The 19,486-nt window shown below is 41.2% G+C and overlaps 1 protein-coding gene across 1 annotated transcript in view; it reads left to right on the forward strand.

Annotated features, from left to right (window-relative positions):
- Window positions 1-19,486, forward strand: part of ITPRID1 (ITPR interacting domain containing 1) — an 85,406-nt gene that overhangs the window by 10,018 nt on the left and 55,902 nt on the right. Inside the window, 6 exon segments of the mRNA XM_035723179.1 lie at window positions 1,814-1,995; window positions 3,542-3,590; window positions 3,921-3,964; window positions 13,406-13,457; window positions 16,082-16,168; window positions 18,186-18,388. Of these exon segments, the coding sequence (XP_035579072.1) occupies window positions 1,836-1,995; window positions 3,542-3,590; window positions 3,921-3,964; window positions 13,406-13,457; window positions 16,082-16,168; window positions 18,186-18,388 (595 nt within the window). The 5' untranslated portion in view covers window positions 1,814-1,835.

The raw sequence follows: 19,486 nt of genomic DNA on the forward strand, positions 1-19,486 counted from the left end.
AGCCGAGATCACAATTTGAGCCGAAATCAAGAGTCAGATGCTCAACCGACTGAGCCACCCAGGCACCCCCCAAAAGTCAACTTTCTAAAGTTGGCTGACTAAAAGCCTCACTGTTTTAACTGTCCACCCTTTGCCATAACTTTTAAATAATTGAAATTTCTTAGTATTTGTTTTTTTATCATAAAATTGTCATCACAATTGTCATTGATTTTTGCACTAATTTACTATTGTAACAATAAATGTATATTTATACTTCAGTTGAATTATAGAATTTTAATGTATAAAGCATGTAAGGAAACTCTTTAAATCTGAATGACTTGCCTTGATTAAACACTGATTAGAAAGGATGGTTTAAGTCGTGTGACCAGTGATTATGGGTGAGTTTAGGGATGCAAGTTATGCTGCTGAAATAGGTATTTGACCATTTAGTCGTTTCTCTAAACTTGATGAATAAACGAATGCAAATTCAAGTAGATGCCATGGAAATAATTTAGTCAGAAAGTGTGGTTTTGAACCCTAGCTTTGCTACTTTAGTTTTATATATATTTATTTAACATCTACCCTGTGCTGGGAATTCAAATACTGGAGACACATTGATGAGTAAGAAGGAGACCATCATTCTTAATGTCCTGATAATCTGGGGAGTTTCAACAATTTACTCAGCTGCTCAGCTTCTGTCTCTCCTTACCCTGCAAGCCTCAAAATGCTGTTAACAAAGGTTAAATGAGATAATGGGGGTGGTCAATATTTCTTGTGCCATATGCATAATATATTTATTAATAATCTAACTGTCCCAACCATCTTATCGGTTAGATGGTCTAGCTTAATAATCACAGGAATATGCTTGGAGTCCAGTGCCTGGGTTTGAGTGCTGGTTGATGCGTGGCTTTAGGTATGCAAACCCTCTGCTCTTCAATTTACTATAAAATTGTGACAATTAGGGGCACCTGGGTGGCTCAGTTGTTAAGCGTCGGCCTTCAGCTCAGGTCATGATCCCAGGGTCCTGGGATCGAGTCCCGCATCGGGCTCCCTGCTCAGCAGAAACCCAGCTTCTCCCTCTCCCACTCGCCCTGCTTGTGTTCCCTCTCTTGCTGTCTCTTTCTCTGTCAAGTAAATAAATAAATAAAATCTTTAAAAAATAAAAATAAATAAATAAAAGAGAACTGTGACAATTAGACTACTTCCTTTGTTGGCAATTAAATTAAATAACGGATGTATAGAATTCAGCATAGAATCTAGCACATCATAAGTACTCACTGAGGTCAATGGTTATTAAAACTCAGAACAGTTTATACCCAATCAAAAAATAAGAGAAGGTAGGAAGATTATATAGTTTACGTAAGGCTACCCAACAAGTTGCAGAGGTGAGACTCGTCCAGGTTGATCTGTTGCCAAAGTCCTTATTTTTTACATTTTGGGTTCTCTAAAAATATTTTTGCAGATGTAACTGTTGGATAAATTTGAAGGATACTGATTATGTTAATCAATACTTTCAATCTTTCCTCCTGGCTGGAGTGCCCTCCCACTCCACAGTTTCTTTGTTCTTCATGCACATCACAGACCACCCAATTAGATCCACCAGAGGGTAGATGTGGTCTGACAACAGGTGAGGCCACATTAGTCTCCAGTCTCCAGCTGCCTCTCCATTGAGAGGGAACCACTTCTCCTCACTGAGACAGGGAACTCGGCTCGGGTGGGCGCTCCAGGCTCCGGAAGACTGTGGCGGCCTGTTAGCACTCTGGCTTCTCCTTCTCACTGAGTCAAGCCTGAAAGCGGACTCATCGGGTCTCATTTGTTTGTCTCCATGTTTTAGTTTGCTGAATTACTCTCTCACAATGGCAGAGAGGTCGCATGGATCGGGCAACTCCCAAGGAGGCCAAGAAAAGAGCAGGAGAGAGATCCTGAGGTCCACCAAGAGGGCCTGGGCTCCCCTAGATGAGCAGCTGCCTCCTGGCTCTGAGGAGGAAAGCCAGAATGTCACCATCCCCATGCTGGGTGAGAACAGCCCCTCGGGGCTATTTGAAAACATCCTGCTGTGGGTGGTGAGGGACGTGGGGGCTTGGCTGGGGGCAAATGATTCTGGAACAAACACTTGGCTTTGAAAATACCAGTGTTCCTGGCAAAATGCCAGAAACTTCTATGAAATGGGCACTTATGACTTCCCCCACAGACATTCGAAATACACACCTTCTTGATGGAAATAGACCAACTTCTCCCTTTCTACTCCGAGGTCTCCTCGCCCCAAGTCCCCCAGGACCCTGAAGTGACATGGAGTCCATGCCAGAGACATGAGGCTTCCTTCAGAACACCAAACATCCTATTGAAAGGCTCTTATATACTGGGTCTTGCACGAAGCATCCATAATAATTTGAATAGTTTAAAGAGTCATAAGGAGGAAAACGCTTTTCCCTCCACTGATATAACTGATGGTTTTTCTTCTTTGCCCACCACCCAATTCGTCCTACCTTTCTAGAGTCCCTAAGTTAAAAAATAAGCACCTTGCATGCCTACTTGGCCTTTCGGGTTCACCAGACACCTTGTGAGGGGGTAAGTCGGGTACTTCCTTGTTTGGTGGGATAAAGTCAAAGAAAATCAGCCCAGAGTAGCCTGTAGCCAACCATAAAGGAAAGAAATATTTACCGGGAAATGCTGCTTTTCTATCGTCTCCTTTTTGCCTGTCGACTATTTGTTAAGCCAGGGACAAAGATCCACCTTAAAAGACTGGTGCTTTTTTAACACAGGGTGCCTTTGGCAATCCTGGGACTCTAGTGCAATTTGTCCCTGGAATGAATGCAAATTTGGTTTAGAACCTGGCAGAGAACTCCTTGCAAATAAACATCACTGGCTAGCTGCCTTAGGTAAATGTCGTGATTCAATAAGGAGAGGGTCCATGGTGATCTATATCTGACAAGAGAAAGACAAAAGTCTGGTATGCTTTTTCACTCTTCATGTCCACACCAGGTAATTTAAAATTTATTCTAACATCTCTTGTACTTCAGTGATTTATTTTTCTTCCTTTTCACATTTTCTTTTCTCCTTTCTTTTTCTTTTTCTTTCTTTCCTTTCTTTCTTTTTCTTTCTCTTTCTTTCTTTCTTTCTCTTTCTTTCTTTTCTTTCTTTCTTTCTTTTCTTTCTTTCTTTCTTTCTTTCTTTCTTTCTTTCTTTCTTTCTTTCTTTCTTTCTTTCTTTCTTTCTTTCTTTCTTTCTTCCTTCCTTCCTTCCTTCCTTCCTTCCTTCCTTCCTTCCTTCCTTCCTTCCTTCCTTCCTTCCTTTCTTTCTCTCTCTCTCTCTCTCTCTCTCTCTCTCTCTTTCTTTCTTTCTGTTTTGGTGTCAATCATGTGGCAAGTTTATACTTCATTCTCAGGGAAGAATGATTATGGAAAGCAGGACGTTTTGCCTTGGGAAAATAAATGAATATGCTTGTAGAAACATGTGACTAACTATGTAGGAAATAGAGCTATGAGTGGGGGCTGGCTAATGGGGTAGCATTATTTAAGCTGGTGTGCTTTGATTGATTGGTCTGTTTCTTTCTCTTTTATAGAAGATTCGAAACAAGCAAGTATTCAGCAGTGGCTGGACTCTGGATTTTTGTAAGTGTTTCTTCGTGCCTTTACACATCTCTCTTGCAAAATTCTGTGAAAACAATGTGGGTAACTCTTCTGGGGCAAGGTGAGACATGTAGAGTTTTTTATTTTAACTGAGTGCATGAAGGAACGTTCTATTATTACAAAAGTTATATATCAATTTTAAAGTACACAACAGAATACTGCTCCAGTCCCTGGCTGTTGATTGCTTTTTAAAAAGTCCTCCCATAATAAAGCCTAGCTCTGCATTTACTCTCATCTGTTTAATTAAAGTGCAATTTAGTATAATTGAGTTGTACACATTGTTTGACTCGCAATATTTTTGTTTCTTTATAGGGTCTCTGTAAATGAAAACTTTCAGCAAGTCATCGACCACACTGGTAAGACAAGAGAACCAGAAGCATTTAGGCTTTGTGGACTTGATTTGTTAAATTTGTTAAATTTGTTAAAATGTCTATGTGAGTAAATCTTCTTAAAATGAGAATTATCAGAGCTTGCTAGAAATGGAACAGATCTCAAAAACTATCCAGCTCAATTGCTTTGTTTGCTATATAAAACAGAGGCTCAGAAAGGATAGGGGGTCATTCAGCAGCAGGTGGGGGCTGTAAACCAGGCCTCCTGGCACATCATTAGCTCAGCCTCTACCAGAAAACTCACCGGGTTCTATGAAGACATTTTGCAAGGATGTAATTATGGAAATGCAATTGTTTAACTTTTCCTCACACTTATGGTACTTTTATGTCTAAATCTAGTTTCTTTCTATTCTCCAGTCTCAAAATTATATCCTCCCTTTCTAATGGTGCATTTGATCTCAAAAAGAACAGATGACTGAATTCTATGGAAAACAGTGCAAGTATGTATTTCTGACGCAGAAAATGTATCACACTTGTTACACTGAGATTTGACAAGAATATGATAAAAAGAAAAAGAAATTAATTGCAGATCTCAGTTCCCACCTTCTTTAAATGAAATACGATTATAAAATGCACTCACAGGGCCCCCTAGCCCCACCCTGGCTGGCTCAGTTGGTGGAGCATGTGACATTTGATCTTGGGGTTGTGAGTTCGAGCCCCACCTTGGGTGTAGAGATTACTTAAAAACGAAAGAAAGAAAAAAAGAAAGAGAGAGAGGAAGGAAGGAAGGAAGGAAATGCATTCACATATTAAGTACTACTCAGGAAAATAAAATAGCAAACCCTGGCAATTATAAATGAAAGGCAACACTGACTATAAGACACTTCCTGATTTCATAGATGTTGAAATGTGAAAAAAATGCGTGCTTTAAAACTGATGAAATGCCATAAATAATGTACGTAGAAAAATGACATAAATTAGGAGTTTAATGATTAGAGGGGAAAACTATTAGTCTAATGGTTACTTACTTAGTTGATCTTAATTATCTCACTTCTTCCACTGACATCTTAAATTAAGATTGACCACTGGCTACAAACCAGTTTAAATTTGGAACATTTTTACTAAAAACAAAAAGAAAAAACTAGGTATATCATTGAAATTTCCTCCTCCAAGTTTATCTATTTTTTTAAATATAAAAGTTCTATGATCCCCAAATCTCTGAAGATGTTTGCCAATAAACTGAATGTAAGTATCTCTGTTTATAGTAGGGCAGAATCAAGAAAAGGCAAGAACTTGGGGCGCCTGGTTGGCTCAGTTGGTAGAGCGTGTGACTCAATCTTGGGGTTGTGAGCTCTAGGCCCACATTGGGTGTAGAGATTACTTAAAAATAAAATTTTAACAAAGAAAGAAAGAAAAGGAAGGAAGGAAGGAAGGAAGGAAGGAAGGGAGGGAGGGAGGGAGGGGGGAAGGAAAAGGAAAGGAAAGGAAAGAAAAAAAGAAAAGGAAAGGAAAGGAAAGGAAAGAAAAGAAGAGGCAAGAACTTAAGAAATACAGCCGGCATGAGATGTCAGATCCCCCTGATGTTTCTTCTTGCCCAGGACATGGTGGGAGGCCTGGCACTAACTCTGGTGTTGTCAGTAACTGTATTATTAAAAGCTTCACTTCCCAGAAATGAGACAACCATGGCCCTTCCACCTCTGAATCAAGTAGGTGAAGCATAAAGGCACAGACAGGAGGTGCAAAGCTGGAGGAAAGAGGGGCTAGCACATCAGAAATGCACAGTTCCCATTTGCCAGGTCCTTTATCTTCAGCGAAGGTTTTAATAATAATGGAATAGCCTCTTAGAAGTTTAATTGAGCCTTCATTTTTACAAGGCTTTTTATGATCTATCATATTTTAAACTCAGTAACCTGTGTGGGAGCAAGGCTGGTGTTCATCAGAGCTTTGCAGGTGAAGAATCTGGGCCACAGAGTGATCAAGCACCGTGGTTGGGGGCACAGCTGTTTAGAAGAGGTCAGAGGAACTTGAAGCCCAGCATCCTATCAGCCCTCTGCATACTGGCCATAGCCACGATGAAACCACTAAATGCAGAGTTCAGAGAAGCCAAGAGTCATACTGAAAAAATGTGGAAGCTAGAACAGGACCAGCAACTGGTAACCTGAACGTTGTGGTGAGGGTGGCAAGGAGAAGAACTGTGGCAAGATGAAAAGAAATGGAAGAGGAGAGAGAAGAGTGTTCGCAGCTGGAGGGAAAAATCCCAGAACAGCTTGTGCAATCTTAGCATGATGCAGAGTGGTGCATTCGTTCCTAGGGCAGCTATACCAAATTACCACAAACTTGGTGGCTTCAAAAAGAAATTTATTCTCTCATGGTTCTGGAGGCTGGAAATCTGAATTCAAGGTGTGTCGACAAGGTCATTCTCTCTCTGAAGGGTCTAGAGAAGAATCCTCCCTTGTCTCTTCCTAGTTGCAGATGGCTCCCAGAAATTCTCAGCATTCCTTGGCTTGTGGTGACAGCCTTTCTCTGCCTCCATCTCCACATGACCGCTTTTCCCTGTGGAGGGAAAGCTTTTCTCTCTCTGTAAGGACATAGGACCCACCCTAATCCAGTGTGACCTCACCTTTACTGATTATATCTACAAAAACCCTATTTCTAAATAAAGGATGCATTTTAAAATGAGATTCTTAGGGATGCCTGGGTGGCTCAGTCGGTTAAGCGTCTGCCTTTGGCTCGGGTCATGATCTCGGGGTCCCAGGATCGAGTCCCACATCAGGCTTCCTGCTTGGAGGGGAGTCTGCTTCTTCCCCTGCCCCTCACCCCACTTGTGCTCGCTCTCTCTCTCTCAAATAAATAAATAAAATCTTTAAAAATTTTTTAAAAAATAAAATGAGATTTCAGATACAGAAATTAAATTCAACCCACTACAAGTAGAATTTATTCTAAGGCTAGTTTCCCTCATTGGTCACTCCTGAGGTCTTCATACAATGAAGTAGCAACAAGATCCAAGTGCCTGCTCAGCTTACAGGTGACACAGTACCTCCTATAGAAAGCATTCCAGTGGGTCTCCAGGTCTTGGACTGAGTCCTAGATAAAATGGGGAAGGGGAGGTGGCATAAGGCTTCAGGGGTCCTATTGATGAATTCCTTCTGAATTTAGAGATGGCCAAGATGGGGTGTTGGCCTTTTAAGGTGACTCTTTGGCATTCATGCTGCTCTGTGGCTACCTAAAGTCTCATTTTTATTAAACTGGAATCTGGCTGGCCCATTTCCCATTGTGCTCAGTACCATTATGCTAGATCAAGCCCTTAACCCTTGGCATGTCAGCCTCTTCATCAGTAGAACTGGGAGGGGAGAGAAATGAATACACACAAAGAGCACACAGCCTAGGTACTTTTCCTATGTTATCTCATTTACCCAAACCATCTCCCAAGGTATATATTACTGTTACTAACTTTTGCAAGGAGGAAAATGAGACTCAGAAAGGTTAAGTAACTTGCCGAAAGTAGCCCATTTAGTAGGTAAAGGGGTCAAGATTTGAATTCAGATCTGTCTGACTCTAGAGCCACATTGCCTCTCCAAAGGCCCAGGATCATTTACTCTATGTGCTATGCATGGGACCCCCCAGGAGGAAAGCAAGCCCTGCACCAATCCCCCTGCGAGAAAAGTCAAAGTGTGAGCATTGTGGCTGAGTTCACTGGCGTTTGCTTCTCTCTCCAGGTCATCTGGTTCTGGTGTACCCGCCTTCGGAGCCACAACACAGTCCTCCAGAATTGAAAATTTTTAGAGTAGAACTAATTTTTATGTCAATTGAGTAGTGTCTATGGAAATGTAAAATGACCATATCTGGATATTAAAATAAAAAAAGATGCATCAAATAATTCCTCTGGAAAGCCACATGAAGGTTGACTTTCAAAAAGGATGCTCTCTCGCTGTCTGCCCTGCCTTCTGACAAATATTTGGCCATCTTAGCTGAGTGGTCTGGCAGTCATCTTAAATATCTCCAGAGCATTGTCTGTTCAGGGCACATGGGTGACTTACAGGGAAGACCCTTATGGGCATCCTTCAATTTCTTTAGCTTTTCCCTTTCTGAGAACCACCACCACTGGTGCTGATCAGCTCCTCATAGTGGTCACCAACAACATAAGCAAACATAAGTTTGATTCTCCGTTTGTGCTCACTGAGGATCCGTGGACCTTCCTATAACCACAAACACAATAGGGCAGTCAGAACCTCTTTGGGCTCAACTGGGGTGCTAAATGGTATGTGGTCATGGATGTGAAGGTCTGTCTTCTCAGGCTGCTGATTCTTCTTAATCCCAGATTCCATACTAAGAAAGCCTGGGGAGAGGAGCTGGTTCTCGACAAGCCCATTCCCACCACTGAAGAACAAGTTAGACTTCGCACCATTGCCCTGTGAGAATGCATTGGAGTTACCCTGCTGGGACAGACAGCTACACGAATGCATGTGTCACTGGGAAGCTTTATATAATGTGCACTTGTTTATAACACAGCCAAGCATAACTGTGAGGGAAAAAACCAGATCCAACGTCTACAGCAAAAAAAAAAAAAGTTTTTGTCAAAGATCGGCTTGGAGCCATTGATTACTTGAGGGGTGGTTAATTCATTTGTCCTTTTAATATTTAGATATTTCTTCCCCAATCCCCAGAGAGGTCCTTGAAGAATAAAGTTACATCTTTCCAGAGGAATTTATTAAATAAGAACTTACAAGATCAGATTCTAAAATCTGTGGCCTAAAGATGAGGTCGATGTAAATCCAGTTAAACATAATAGATGCTCCCTTAAAGCTTATCAAACAAAAGCACTCAGAGCAAAGAACTGTGCTAGTAGAGGGGTGCCTGGGTGGCTCAGTCGGTTGGGCGTCTGACCTTGATTTCAGCCCAGGTCATGATCTCAGGGTCGTGAGATCGAGCCCCATGTTGGGCTCCCCACTGGGCATGCAGCCTGCTTGGGATTATTTCTCCCTTTGCACTCTCTCTCTCTCTCTCTAAAAAAAAAAAAAAAAGAAGAAGAAGAAGAAGAAGAAGAAAAAGAAAGAAAGAAAAGAAAGCACTGTGCTAGTGGAGAATACAAAGACGTAGAGTGCATGGCTCCTGCCCTTACCTATATCATTCTGACTTCCCAGGACTGTTGCAATCTGAATACAATCTGTGCCAATGTTCCACAAGACCCTCTTGTCTTATACCCTTTCATTGCCATCCTGACGCTTCACCTTTCTTCATCTAATGTCTCCTGTATTAAAGTCTTTCCTGTTCTGTTCTCCTCTTGCCTTCTTTTGAGTTGTGCCTTGGGTCTCGTATTCTCTATAAGGCCCTTCCTGACACCTGCACTAAGAGCCTCAAGTTTTCTTCTGCACACCAGTCACATCCATGACAGGTTCTACCCATATGGCACTTGGTCCATGCTGCCTCAAATTATTAGGGATATGAGCGGCCTCACTAACAAAATTGTAAGTCCCACTGAGGTAGGAATGATTTCTAACACATAATGATTTCCCCAAAGTTAGTCAACAAAAGATGTCAGTAAAACTGGTCCATAAGGAAGCTGATGTAAGTCAGATTGGGAAATCTTCAAAGAAGAGTGACTTGAGCTAGTCAAAGAGTGATACGGGTTTGAAAAAAAACAAAGAGGCAAAGGAAGACAATGTCACTTGGTTCAAGGAGCTTGAACAAAGGCACAGAATGAAAAGAAAACCAAATGTGTGCAAGAAAGCATATAGAAGGCGGTCGGACTAGAGAAATGGTTTCAGGCTGGGGAACAAAGGTGGAAATTTTTCTCATAAATAGGGTGTTGTCTGGTTATAAATGCCTTAAAACCCAGAAAGAGGGAATCGCACTTGATGTATGAAGATCATCTCAGGTTCCAGTCAAAGGAGAGGTAGTTGTAACTGGGGTTGGTGTTGAGAATTGCGAGACTGTATCTTTGTTCACCTGAACAGAAGGTCATGAATAATTAGTGATAGCTGCCATTGGTGCATTGCTGGGGAATGGAACCAGGCATGTTACACACTTGCTGTCTCTATTAGAGTGAGTTATGAATGGTTTCTGAGAAGAGAAATGACGGATTCCAATATTTCTCCTGGCGAGAGGAAGATGGTGCACACCTTGCACAAGTTGTGAACTCAGGCTTGAGGTCACGAGGGCTTGGGCTCAGCACTGGAAGAGAGAGGAGGAGTCAGTTGCATCTGGAAAATAAGCAGATAGGCGAGTGGAGAAGAGCAGAGCATTACAATTGGCTTTAAGATTCTGAGCATGAGTGTCAGGGAGAATGAAGAAATCTTTTATTTTGTAAGAATATAGATTGTTATCATGTGCAAACTGAGACAAATAAGCCCTGCCCATGGCTTCTACTCTGAGTCTTGGTCATGCAGGAGTTAAATATACAGAAAGCTGCAGAATGCTATTATTTTAGAGCCCTGTGAAAATGTAATTTGATTAGTCTATTGGACGATATTCCAAAGAACCAAATGTCTTCCATGAATCAGTCAGAAATGCTTAGGAAAACCAAAATAAAAAATGCTTTCTAAGCCAATAAAGGTGCTAATTAGTGCCTTCTGCATATCTCACTACATCTTCTCCAGTAATACATTTTGCAGGGTTAAGTGCGGTGTGTGCTGCTTCAGATGGCAGAAGTCCACCTAACAGTAGGGAGGGCGGTTGGAGACTCAAGTATCTAAAAGGGAATCAGAACTGGCATTTTAACCCATGCAATGGGATGTATTGAGTACAGCAGAGAACTTTTTTCTTGCCTTAATTCTCTTCCAAATCACCCCTTATGAGCCTTAGGGATAGGAGGACCTTATTATTTTTTTTTTTTTCTTCCTCGATCCACCATTGCTTTTAAAGCGTAAAATCTGGTTTTGAAAGCCTAATACGGGTATCTCAGAAGGAAAAAATAAATTGGGGAAAATAGCAAGACGAAGCCATTAGAGAAGCGAGAAGGATGTAAGGAGACCCTAGCAGGCAGGGCTTTATGGGATGGATACAGGCGCACCCATTGGTGAACCACTTTCTGCCTGGGGCAGCCTGGAGCATGATGCCTCCCGAAGCTTGAGTAAATGCAGGGTAACAGGAGCAGTTTGTCTGTCCCCCGATGGCATTCCCTAGGTGTCAAATCCTTGTGGTCAGAGGTAGCAGACTCAAATGCTCCCGGGAGCCAGGCAGGTAACCGCTAAGGAGCCAAGGGAGAAGGGTGGAGACTGCAGAGGTTTGCAGCACAAGTGGGCTCCGACACATTGCTCCCTGAAGAGATCTGGGCCAATGCTGCTGTATCTTCTGAATTTTAAGGAAATTCTAGGAACCCCAGGGCTGGCAAGAACTGGGCCACCTGCTGGTGCCTCTGGGTTCAGGTTCATTATTGAAAACAGGCAAAGAGAACAAGGACCTAACCCTGACAAGCGCAGGAAGTTTATCTTACAAATTAGCAAAGTGGAAAAAAGCAACAACTGAACTAAACTAAAACCCAAAAAACCCTCCAACAGGCAAGGAATAATAATTTCATACTGTCCTGTGAGACTCTCAATGGCTTGGTCTCAGTGCTGGAAAGGCACATCGTGGATTTATATTTTTCACTCCCTGTGACTCTTGTGTGACAGAGTTCCATTTGTTTTTGTAGGGCAGATATTTATTGCCACCACACTCTTGCTACCTTTTAAAATTGTAGTTGTGTAATTCTGCGCTTAGTTAAGTACTCACCGTCTGCTCACATCTCAATGATAGGCTTCGAGGCTTCATCTTTCTAGACCAGTGTTCTGCCCCATTCAGCAGGGTCACTGAGTCTTTGAAAAAACAGCTGGTCAGGCGCCTGGGTGGCTCAGATGGTTGAGCATCTGCCTTTGGCTCAGGCCATGATTCCAGAGTCCTGGGATCGAGCCCCGCATCGGGTTCCTTGCTCGGCAGGGAACCTGCTTCTCGCTCTCCCTCTGCTTTTCCCCCTGCTTGTGCTCTCTCGCTCTCTCTGTCAAATAAATAAATAAAATCTTAAAAAAAAAAAAGAAAGAAAAAACAGCTGGAAACTATATGTATTCTAATATCCACCCCAAAATTTGGCACTCGGAGGCAAGTTCACAGATACCTAGAGATCTATCCGTAGTCTCGTACCCAGACAAGAACTCTGGCTCCAGGCTGAAGAGCCCTTTATTATTTTCAACTTTTTTTTTTTAAATATGTTTCAATCATTTAGGTTTGTTTTTCCAAAATTTCTCCCCACCTGCATATATTTCTTGTGATGAGAAACTTGACTTTCTCACGGAAGTGCTGGGTGGTGACTCTTCCAGTTTTATACAAGTCACACATTCGCCCCCAGGAAAACCACTGTGAGAGGAAATGAGAAGGCTGGTGAACTTCCAGAGGAATTGGCCCCTGTTCTGAACATTTCCCTCTGCAGATGGCTGCTGCAGAGTTACATCATAACACACAGATCTTCAGGTGGCCACAGCTCGTTCAGGAGCCTCCCAACATTTAGCTCTTCTCATCTGTCCTTAGCACCACTAACCAGGCAAATGGACCTTCAGCATCATCTCTCTCACATTGATATGTTTGCTCAAAATCCATGGCCCAACACATACATATAAACTACTCTTTCTGATTTTTCAAATAAGCTACAGGACATTGTGTTGGCAGTGTGGTGTTTTGAAAAGAAACAACAGCAACAAATAAAAATAAGCTGTGGCCTCCTGCTGGCCTCAGTTTGCCTCTCTGTTAAGGGGGATTCATAATACCTATTTCATAGATTTGTTGTACAAATTAAAACGGATGGTGCATGCAACGTGCTTAGCACATTGCCTCCTATAAGCTTAATGCTAAATAAATCATAACTGTAATTGTTATAATCAATCATTGAAGTAATGATACATTCCTAGATCTGCTATTTTTGACTGTGTGATCACGGGCTCATTACTCGACTCCTGTGAGTCTGTTTCCTCATCTGAAAAATCAGGATAGGTCCTAAATTTAAGACTGTCATAAGGATTAGCAGATACAAATGCATGGCAGACGCTCCACAAATGCGGGGTCCTTCGTGTATTCTTTTGTCTGTCCCCACCCTTGCTCCTCCACCTGGTGGACCATGAGTGAGTATTCCAAAATGCCCTGCGATCTCATCAGACTTGCTACAGACACTCTTTGCGCTTGGCCACACCTCTATTCCATCCATCGAATTCTACCAGTTCTTAAAAATCCAAGACAAGTACCGGTTTCTCCTTGAAACCTTTGCTGACTACATCCTTTGCCACCGACTTCCCTCTTGACTGAACAAGTACCTTTCTTCAAGTGGTTGTCACACAATTTAGCCATTAATTACATTCTGTCTTGTTCACTACAGAGATGCCTTGTACCTCATGTTGATACCGTCTCAGATATGGAAATCGATCCCATCTTCATTCATTTGAGGACCAGAAAATTTTCTATGTGCTTAGAGGAAATTAAGCTCATCTCCTCTTTTCTTTGTTGCAGTTTCTTTGCATGAACAAGGAATGGTGCACATGACAGTGAAAGACTACATGAGGTAGGTGGCAGGACCCATGTGGCTCCACTCCAGTATTTTACAACCACATCTTTCATAAATGAAATGGAAGTGAGGAGACTCCTTAATGCTGCCAGGGAGCTTGGGATCTTGTCACTGGTTTAGCCACAGCACCTAGAATGCTTTCACAAGCCTTGGGAGAAATAGAGGTTCTTTCAGCGTCATAAAGGAGTGAACAAATTCAATCAACAAATGCTGGTGTGGCATGTGGGCAAAGAATTTAATTAAAACATATGCATAAAAGGCATTTTTCTATAACACAACAGTTCAGAAGGACCTGTTCATAAAATAGTTGCGTTCTTATTCTCACCTTGTCAATATGATCCATCACGATGCTGTTCACTGGGCAATAATACAGTTGACCTTTAAACAACATGGTTTTGAACTGTGTGGGTCCACCTATGTGCAGACTTTTTAAAAATTCAAGTATAATTACCATACAGTGCTGGTTTCAGGTGTACAATGTAACAATGTAACCATTCTATACATTTCTCAGTGCTCATCAGGATAAGTGTACCCGCAATTCTATTTCACCCATCCCAGCACCCAACTCCCCTCCGGCAACCACCACTTTGTTCTCTGTATTTAAGAGTCTGGGGCTTTATGTTTATCTCTTTTTTCTTTGTTCATTTGTTTTGTGTCTTCAATCCACAACTGAGTGAAATCACATGGTATTTGTCTTTCTCTGACTGACTTATTTCACTATGCAGATTTTTTATAAGTACAATACAGTACGGTAAATGTGTTTTCCTTTTGATTTTCTTAATATCATCTTCTTTTCTGTAGCTTACTTTATTGTAATAACACAATATATTATATATGACATACCAAATATGTGCTAATTGACCTCTTACAGTAAGGTTTTCAGTCAACAGTAGGTTATTAGTAGTTAAGTATTAGGGGAGTCCAAAGTTATACATAGATTTTTGACTGTGTTGGGGGTCAGTGCCCCTAGCCCCCATGTTGTTCAAGGGTCAACTATGCATAAGATTTCCAATGTTACAGGTAGAAAGCAGCGAGAGTCTCTTAATACAAGGATAGACTAGGTCTCAAGGTAGTGCCCAACAGTGGCAGCAGCATCACCTCAGAACTTAATAGCATTGCCAATTTTTGAGGCCCATCCCAGACATTTGGAGTCAGGAAATCTGGAGGTAGGGTTCAGAAATCTGTGTTTTTACAAGCCCCTCAGATGATTCTGAGAAATGCTCTGGTTTAAGAACCACTGGCATAGACTGTGAGCTTTTTGAGGTAGGGTACTCTGCTCCCATGCCTCAGCCACCCTTGCATTTTCAAGATAATCTCAATTCATTGAAAACCAAGTATTCAATACTGTCTCCCTCTGACTCCCACCAAGTCACAAGTAAAACACTACTTTGTTATAGTTTTCCCCTCTTAGCAGATTAGCTCTTTTTGCTGCTCACAGAATCAGAGAGCCCTAAAGGACCCCAGAATTGTCTTAGGCAACTTTCTCATTTTGTTGAAGAGGAAAATGAAAGCCAAGGTTAGTGACTCACCCCTGCTCTCATGGCTTGATTAGAACCATGACTATACATGCAGGGATTCTCCTGGATCCAAGGCCAGGGCAGTTTCTGGGTGGCTCTGCCAAACATTACAAAGTAAGGTGTGATCCTCAAACCCAGAATGAAACAGAAATATGGCAGGCTTAAAACAAACTGAGGGGAGGCAATAAATAAAAGGATATCTTCTGCCTCTCTCCGGGGCTCCCAGCAAACTCAACCATCTGTTAAAACCAGAGTCTTTATTATTCAGAAACATACACTTTCTCCACCTTAACTCAGAGAAGCAATTGAACAAAGAGTCAAGGACCAGCTATTCTGACTAAATGTGGGACAAGGACTAAGGTGAATTCAAGATAACTTGGTGTCCTAGGGAAACTTGATATCTACATGATGTTCTTTGATTAATTCCAATCTTGGGCCAACTGGTTGTTATGACTGATGAGGCTAGAGGTATTGATGCTATAACCAAGCTCTATAAAGCTGAACTACATTACAACAGGGGTTCATTCTCTTGGGAAGTGCTTTCAAATGACTTGCAATGCAGACCTATTTGGATAGAGTGACACTCTTTTTTTGTGGTAGTAGAGGAGTCGGTTACTCCTTGTTGCATATGGATGGCCACAGGAGCCCCGGAGACAGCATTTAGAGATTGTTAACCATGTGATATGGAATCCTTCACCATTATGGGAATTAATACAGAGTCACTTCAGTGACTGCTCGCCGTACCTCTTTCATCACACAATTTTAACTTCTTTGGAAAGTTGGTGCCTAACAGAGCTGTGTTCCTGAAAGGTTCCCCAATGATTTGCCATCTGTCAAAAGTGAGACATTCTGTCACCTTTATAATGAGCACTAGCGGGCACCTAACACTTAAATTCTCACACCTTCTGTAACACAACGCTCTTGAAAAGAGGAGCAGCTTCTCCACTGCATGCTCTCTGTTTTTCAAAGGTGTGGCCATTATGTGATTATTAGAAATGAGGAGGAAATGCAAATGTTTGTTCTGGAAGGGAAAGATTCACAATGATCTCCCAGGGGACTATCTAAATCAACACAACTCATCGTTCGTATTTTCCCCGACTATAGATCTCTGCAACCGTTTTCAGAAACTCCTACCCTTTCCAGAGGGACCAGTTTCAACTCTTGCCATTCTGCTGCAAGTATACCACAAAGGTATGTGATTTCCAGGCACTTGTCATCCAGAGAAATCATTCGGTGTGACAATGGATTTCATGAAATTATAAATAGGCACTTGAGAAATAACTTGTTGAATGAATGGATGAGAGAATAAATAAAGGATTTTCAAGACTCCAACTTGCAAGAACAGTGTAAAAGAGTCAGGGAAATCAAACTAAATATCTGTCGAACTAAATTTGGAGATGGCCAAACAAACTACTGGCCAACACATTTTATGGAATTCTACACAGTGATAAAAGGAATAGGCAGAGAGAACTATATACACGAACGTAGAACGATCTTCAAGTCATATTTTTCAGGGGAAAAAAGCAAGATGCAGAAAGATACATAGAGTATGATACTATTTATAGAGCAAACCAGTGACAACTAGAAAGCATATATGTAACAGAAAAATATCTAGAAGGATACATATAAATTTAGTAGGAAGGGAGTCAGGATTGGTGGGGGTAATGGCTAAGAGGAAAGAGAGCTTTATGTATAATATAATAATTTTTTAAGAAGGTGAATATATTTTAGGTATTTCTTGCATAATTAAATATAAATAAGAAGAGTTAATGGTATTAAAAATATGTTTAGTGACAAATCAATTAATAAATACATTCTTGGACATGAAGTTGTGAACCTTTGGAAGGCAGAACTATGTCCTTGGTCCTTTTTGTGCCATGGGTGCCTAGCAGAGAGCCTGGAACGTGACAGATGTTCAATAAATATTTGTATAAATGGGCAGGATAAAAATTTGTACAGTGAGGTCAATACAACCACAGATTAAATCTTTCATACGCAATTTAGATTTCTTGCAAGAATTTTTTTCTCCCTTGAAACTTTTTTATTTAAAGGTATCAAGTGATTGGTACCCCTGGTCTCCAGTTGTTTCCAATGATTAGGATATCCAAGCTGAGCCATTTAAGCCCTGCACTAAGAGTTTTTGGCTTATCTTCTCTTCCTTGATCGAATCAGGAGGCAAAGCACCAGATCTCCATGTCACATAAGAAAGTGTGAACGTGATGTTGGGTAATGTGTGCTAAGTGGGCTGGCCCAAGGAGACTACAGGTGGCTGTTGTTAAATGTGTGAATGGCTAAATAAATGAGTTGTAATTAATCCAATTTAAATGATGAAATCATGAAAATAAATCATCCAAACTATATCAAATAAACTCCTTAGTGTTTCATGGAAAGTAGAGGCAAACTGGGAACTTGCAACAAAAGAGCCTAGCAAACCTAGGAAACCCTTATCAAAAGTTCTGCTTCCCACACCATCCATGAGTTTTAAAAGGTCAATAGCACAGTCACCAAGGAGAAGGGCAGTAATTGGGAAGTAGCCGGTATACATAAATATAATTTCCAGATAACCAAAGTTTATTATTTTAAGTGCCAAAACTGAGTCAAACAATTTAAAGAAACCACTTCTTATTTCTCACCCACGTCCAAAAAAAAAAAAAAAAAAACACAGAACATATTTTAATCCTACTTAGGGACTGAAAATCATTACTTGTAAGTATCAGTCCTTGGAGTCTGCATTTAGTGATTTCATCAACAGATCTGTGTAGCTGACAATGCTCCCAGACTGATTCTTTTTAAAAACATTCTTTTTTGAGTTCCACTGTTTACAGGGTTTTGCTTTTTTTCTTCTGTTTCACATTGTCATGAATTACCATTTCTTTGTGGTTATCAGTATATTCCTCTGGCTTCTGACCCACAATCTCTCTGCCCTACCTAACTTAACATTTGCCTGTTATGAAATGGAAATGCAGATAAATAAACTCATTGGTCTTGCACAGAAAGTACAGACAAGCAGTCCCCGAGTGGGAGTGATGGACTATCCTTTAAGTAAGTAGGTATGAGCTCTGGTAAATGCAACATCTATTTGTCTATTTAGATTTCTTTCACTCAGTTTCTGGAAGATTGGGATGGGGGGGCAAGGTGACTAGGAAAAAAAAAAAGATTTTGTTAAGTGAACTGTTACTGGATAAAGATATTCATATTTTTACCACAGTATTCCTGAATGGCTGGAATTTTGGGAAAAAGATCCAGTGGAGATTCTCTTGGATCTGGGGTTTGGTACATATGAGCCAGACATCTGTACACAAATCCCAGCCAGATTCCTGAGCTGTGGCTCAGCCGCCAGAGGAATCAACATCCGGGTTTTTCTTGAAGCTCAAAAGCAGCGAATGGACGTTGAGAACCCTGACTTACACAGTAAGTGAAGTCTGCGTGGCTTTCAAATCTCAGCAATGGGGGTGAGTGGCCAGATGAGCCACAGTATCAGGAGGGACACTCTGGAAGATGTGTGCAGTAGCAATCACCTCTCTATTGCGGTGGCCTAGAACAGAAATGTGTACGTCTTGATCACTCTGTGATCAAGGTTTGCCTAGCAAACCTAGGAAACAGATCATGTGTCTGCTGCAGGTTCATATGAGCGTTTGGGGGAAAAATCTGCTCCATGTTGTCCTCCTATGTGGACCTGGCCCCATCATCTGGAATGTCACTGGTTGCAGTGACAGAGAAAAGGTGGAAATGGAGAATCATACTTGACTCTTACCTCTTTCTGCTCAGAATTTACCCATTGATTTCATTGTCAGGTTTCATTGGCCAAAATCAGTCACATGGCCATACTTAACTCCAAAAGGGTGAGAATGTGCAATCTTACCATATGTTCAGAAAAAAGAAAATGCAATACCGGTGAACAGCCCTAATGTATACCATAACCACATACCCAGGAGGCAGAGGAACCAGGATCTGACAAAGCTTATCACCAGTCACAAGGTAAAACCTTAATTTCCTCATGTATGAGGCTTAGAACACTTCTTATTGCACCATAAACTGTAAGTGATAGGTGTTAAGCTGTCACATTTCCAGATTTGTAGATTAACTATGCCTAACCCTCTTAGTTATCATTCATGCTGCTATGTTGCCCCAACTGGTGTTCAATGGAATACTTTTCTCTAGGACATCACTGGGATGTTCTTGGAGCATGTGTACCATGCTCAAATAATTTGGGGGAAAGATGACTGGCAGTTAAACAGGTTTATTTACTTCAGAATTTGCTTACTATGCTGAAGTGCACTCTGGGTCTCCTAGAGAGGATGCAGGCCAGCATTTTCAAAATCATTTAAATACAAAACCCCTCTGGAGGAACATTGAAGAACATCTCCTCCATGGGATAGAGTTTGCAAAATTCTGGACTGGAGAAAATGCCAAAATTCGGTTTCTGAAATACGTTCTTTAAATAAATTCATGAAAGTCAAGTGAGATAAAGTGTCTTTCTCAAACAAATATCTTAGGTTTTTCATTTTA

This window comes from Zalophus californianus, chromosome 12, assembly GCF_009762305.2.
Source record: "Zalophus californianus isolate mZalCal1 chromosome 12, mZalCal1.pri.v2, whole genome shotgun sequence".
NCBI lineage: Eukaryota > Metazoa > Chordata > Mammalia > Carnivora > Otariidae > Zalophus > Zalophus californianus.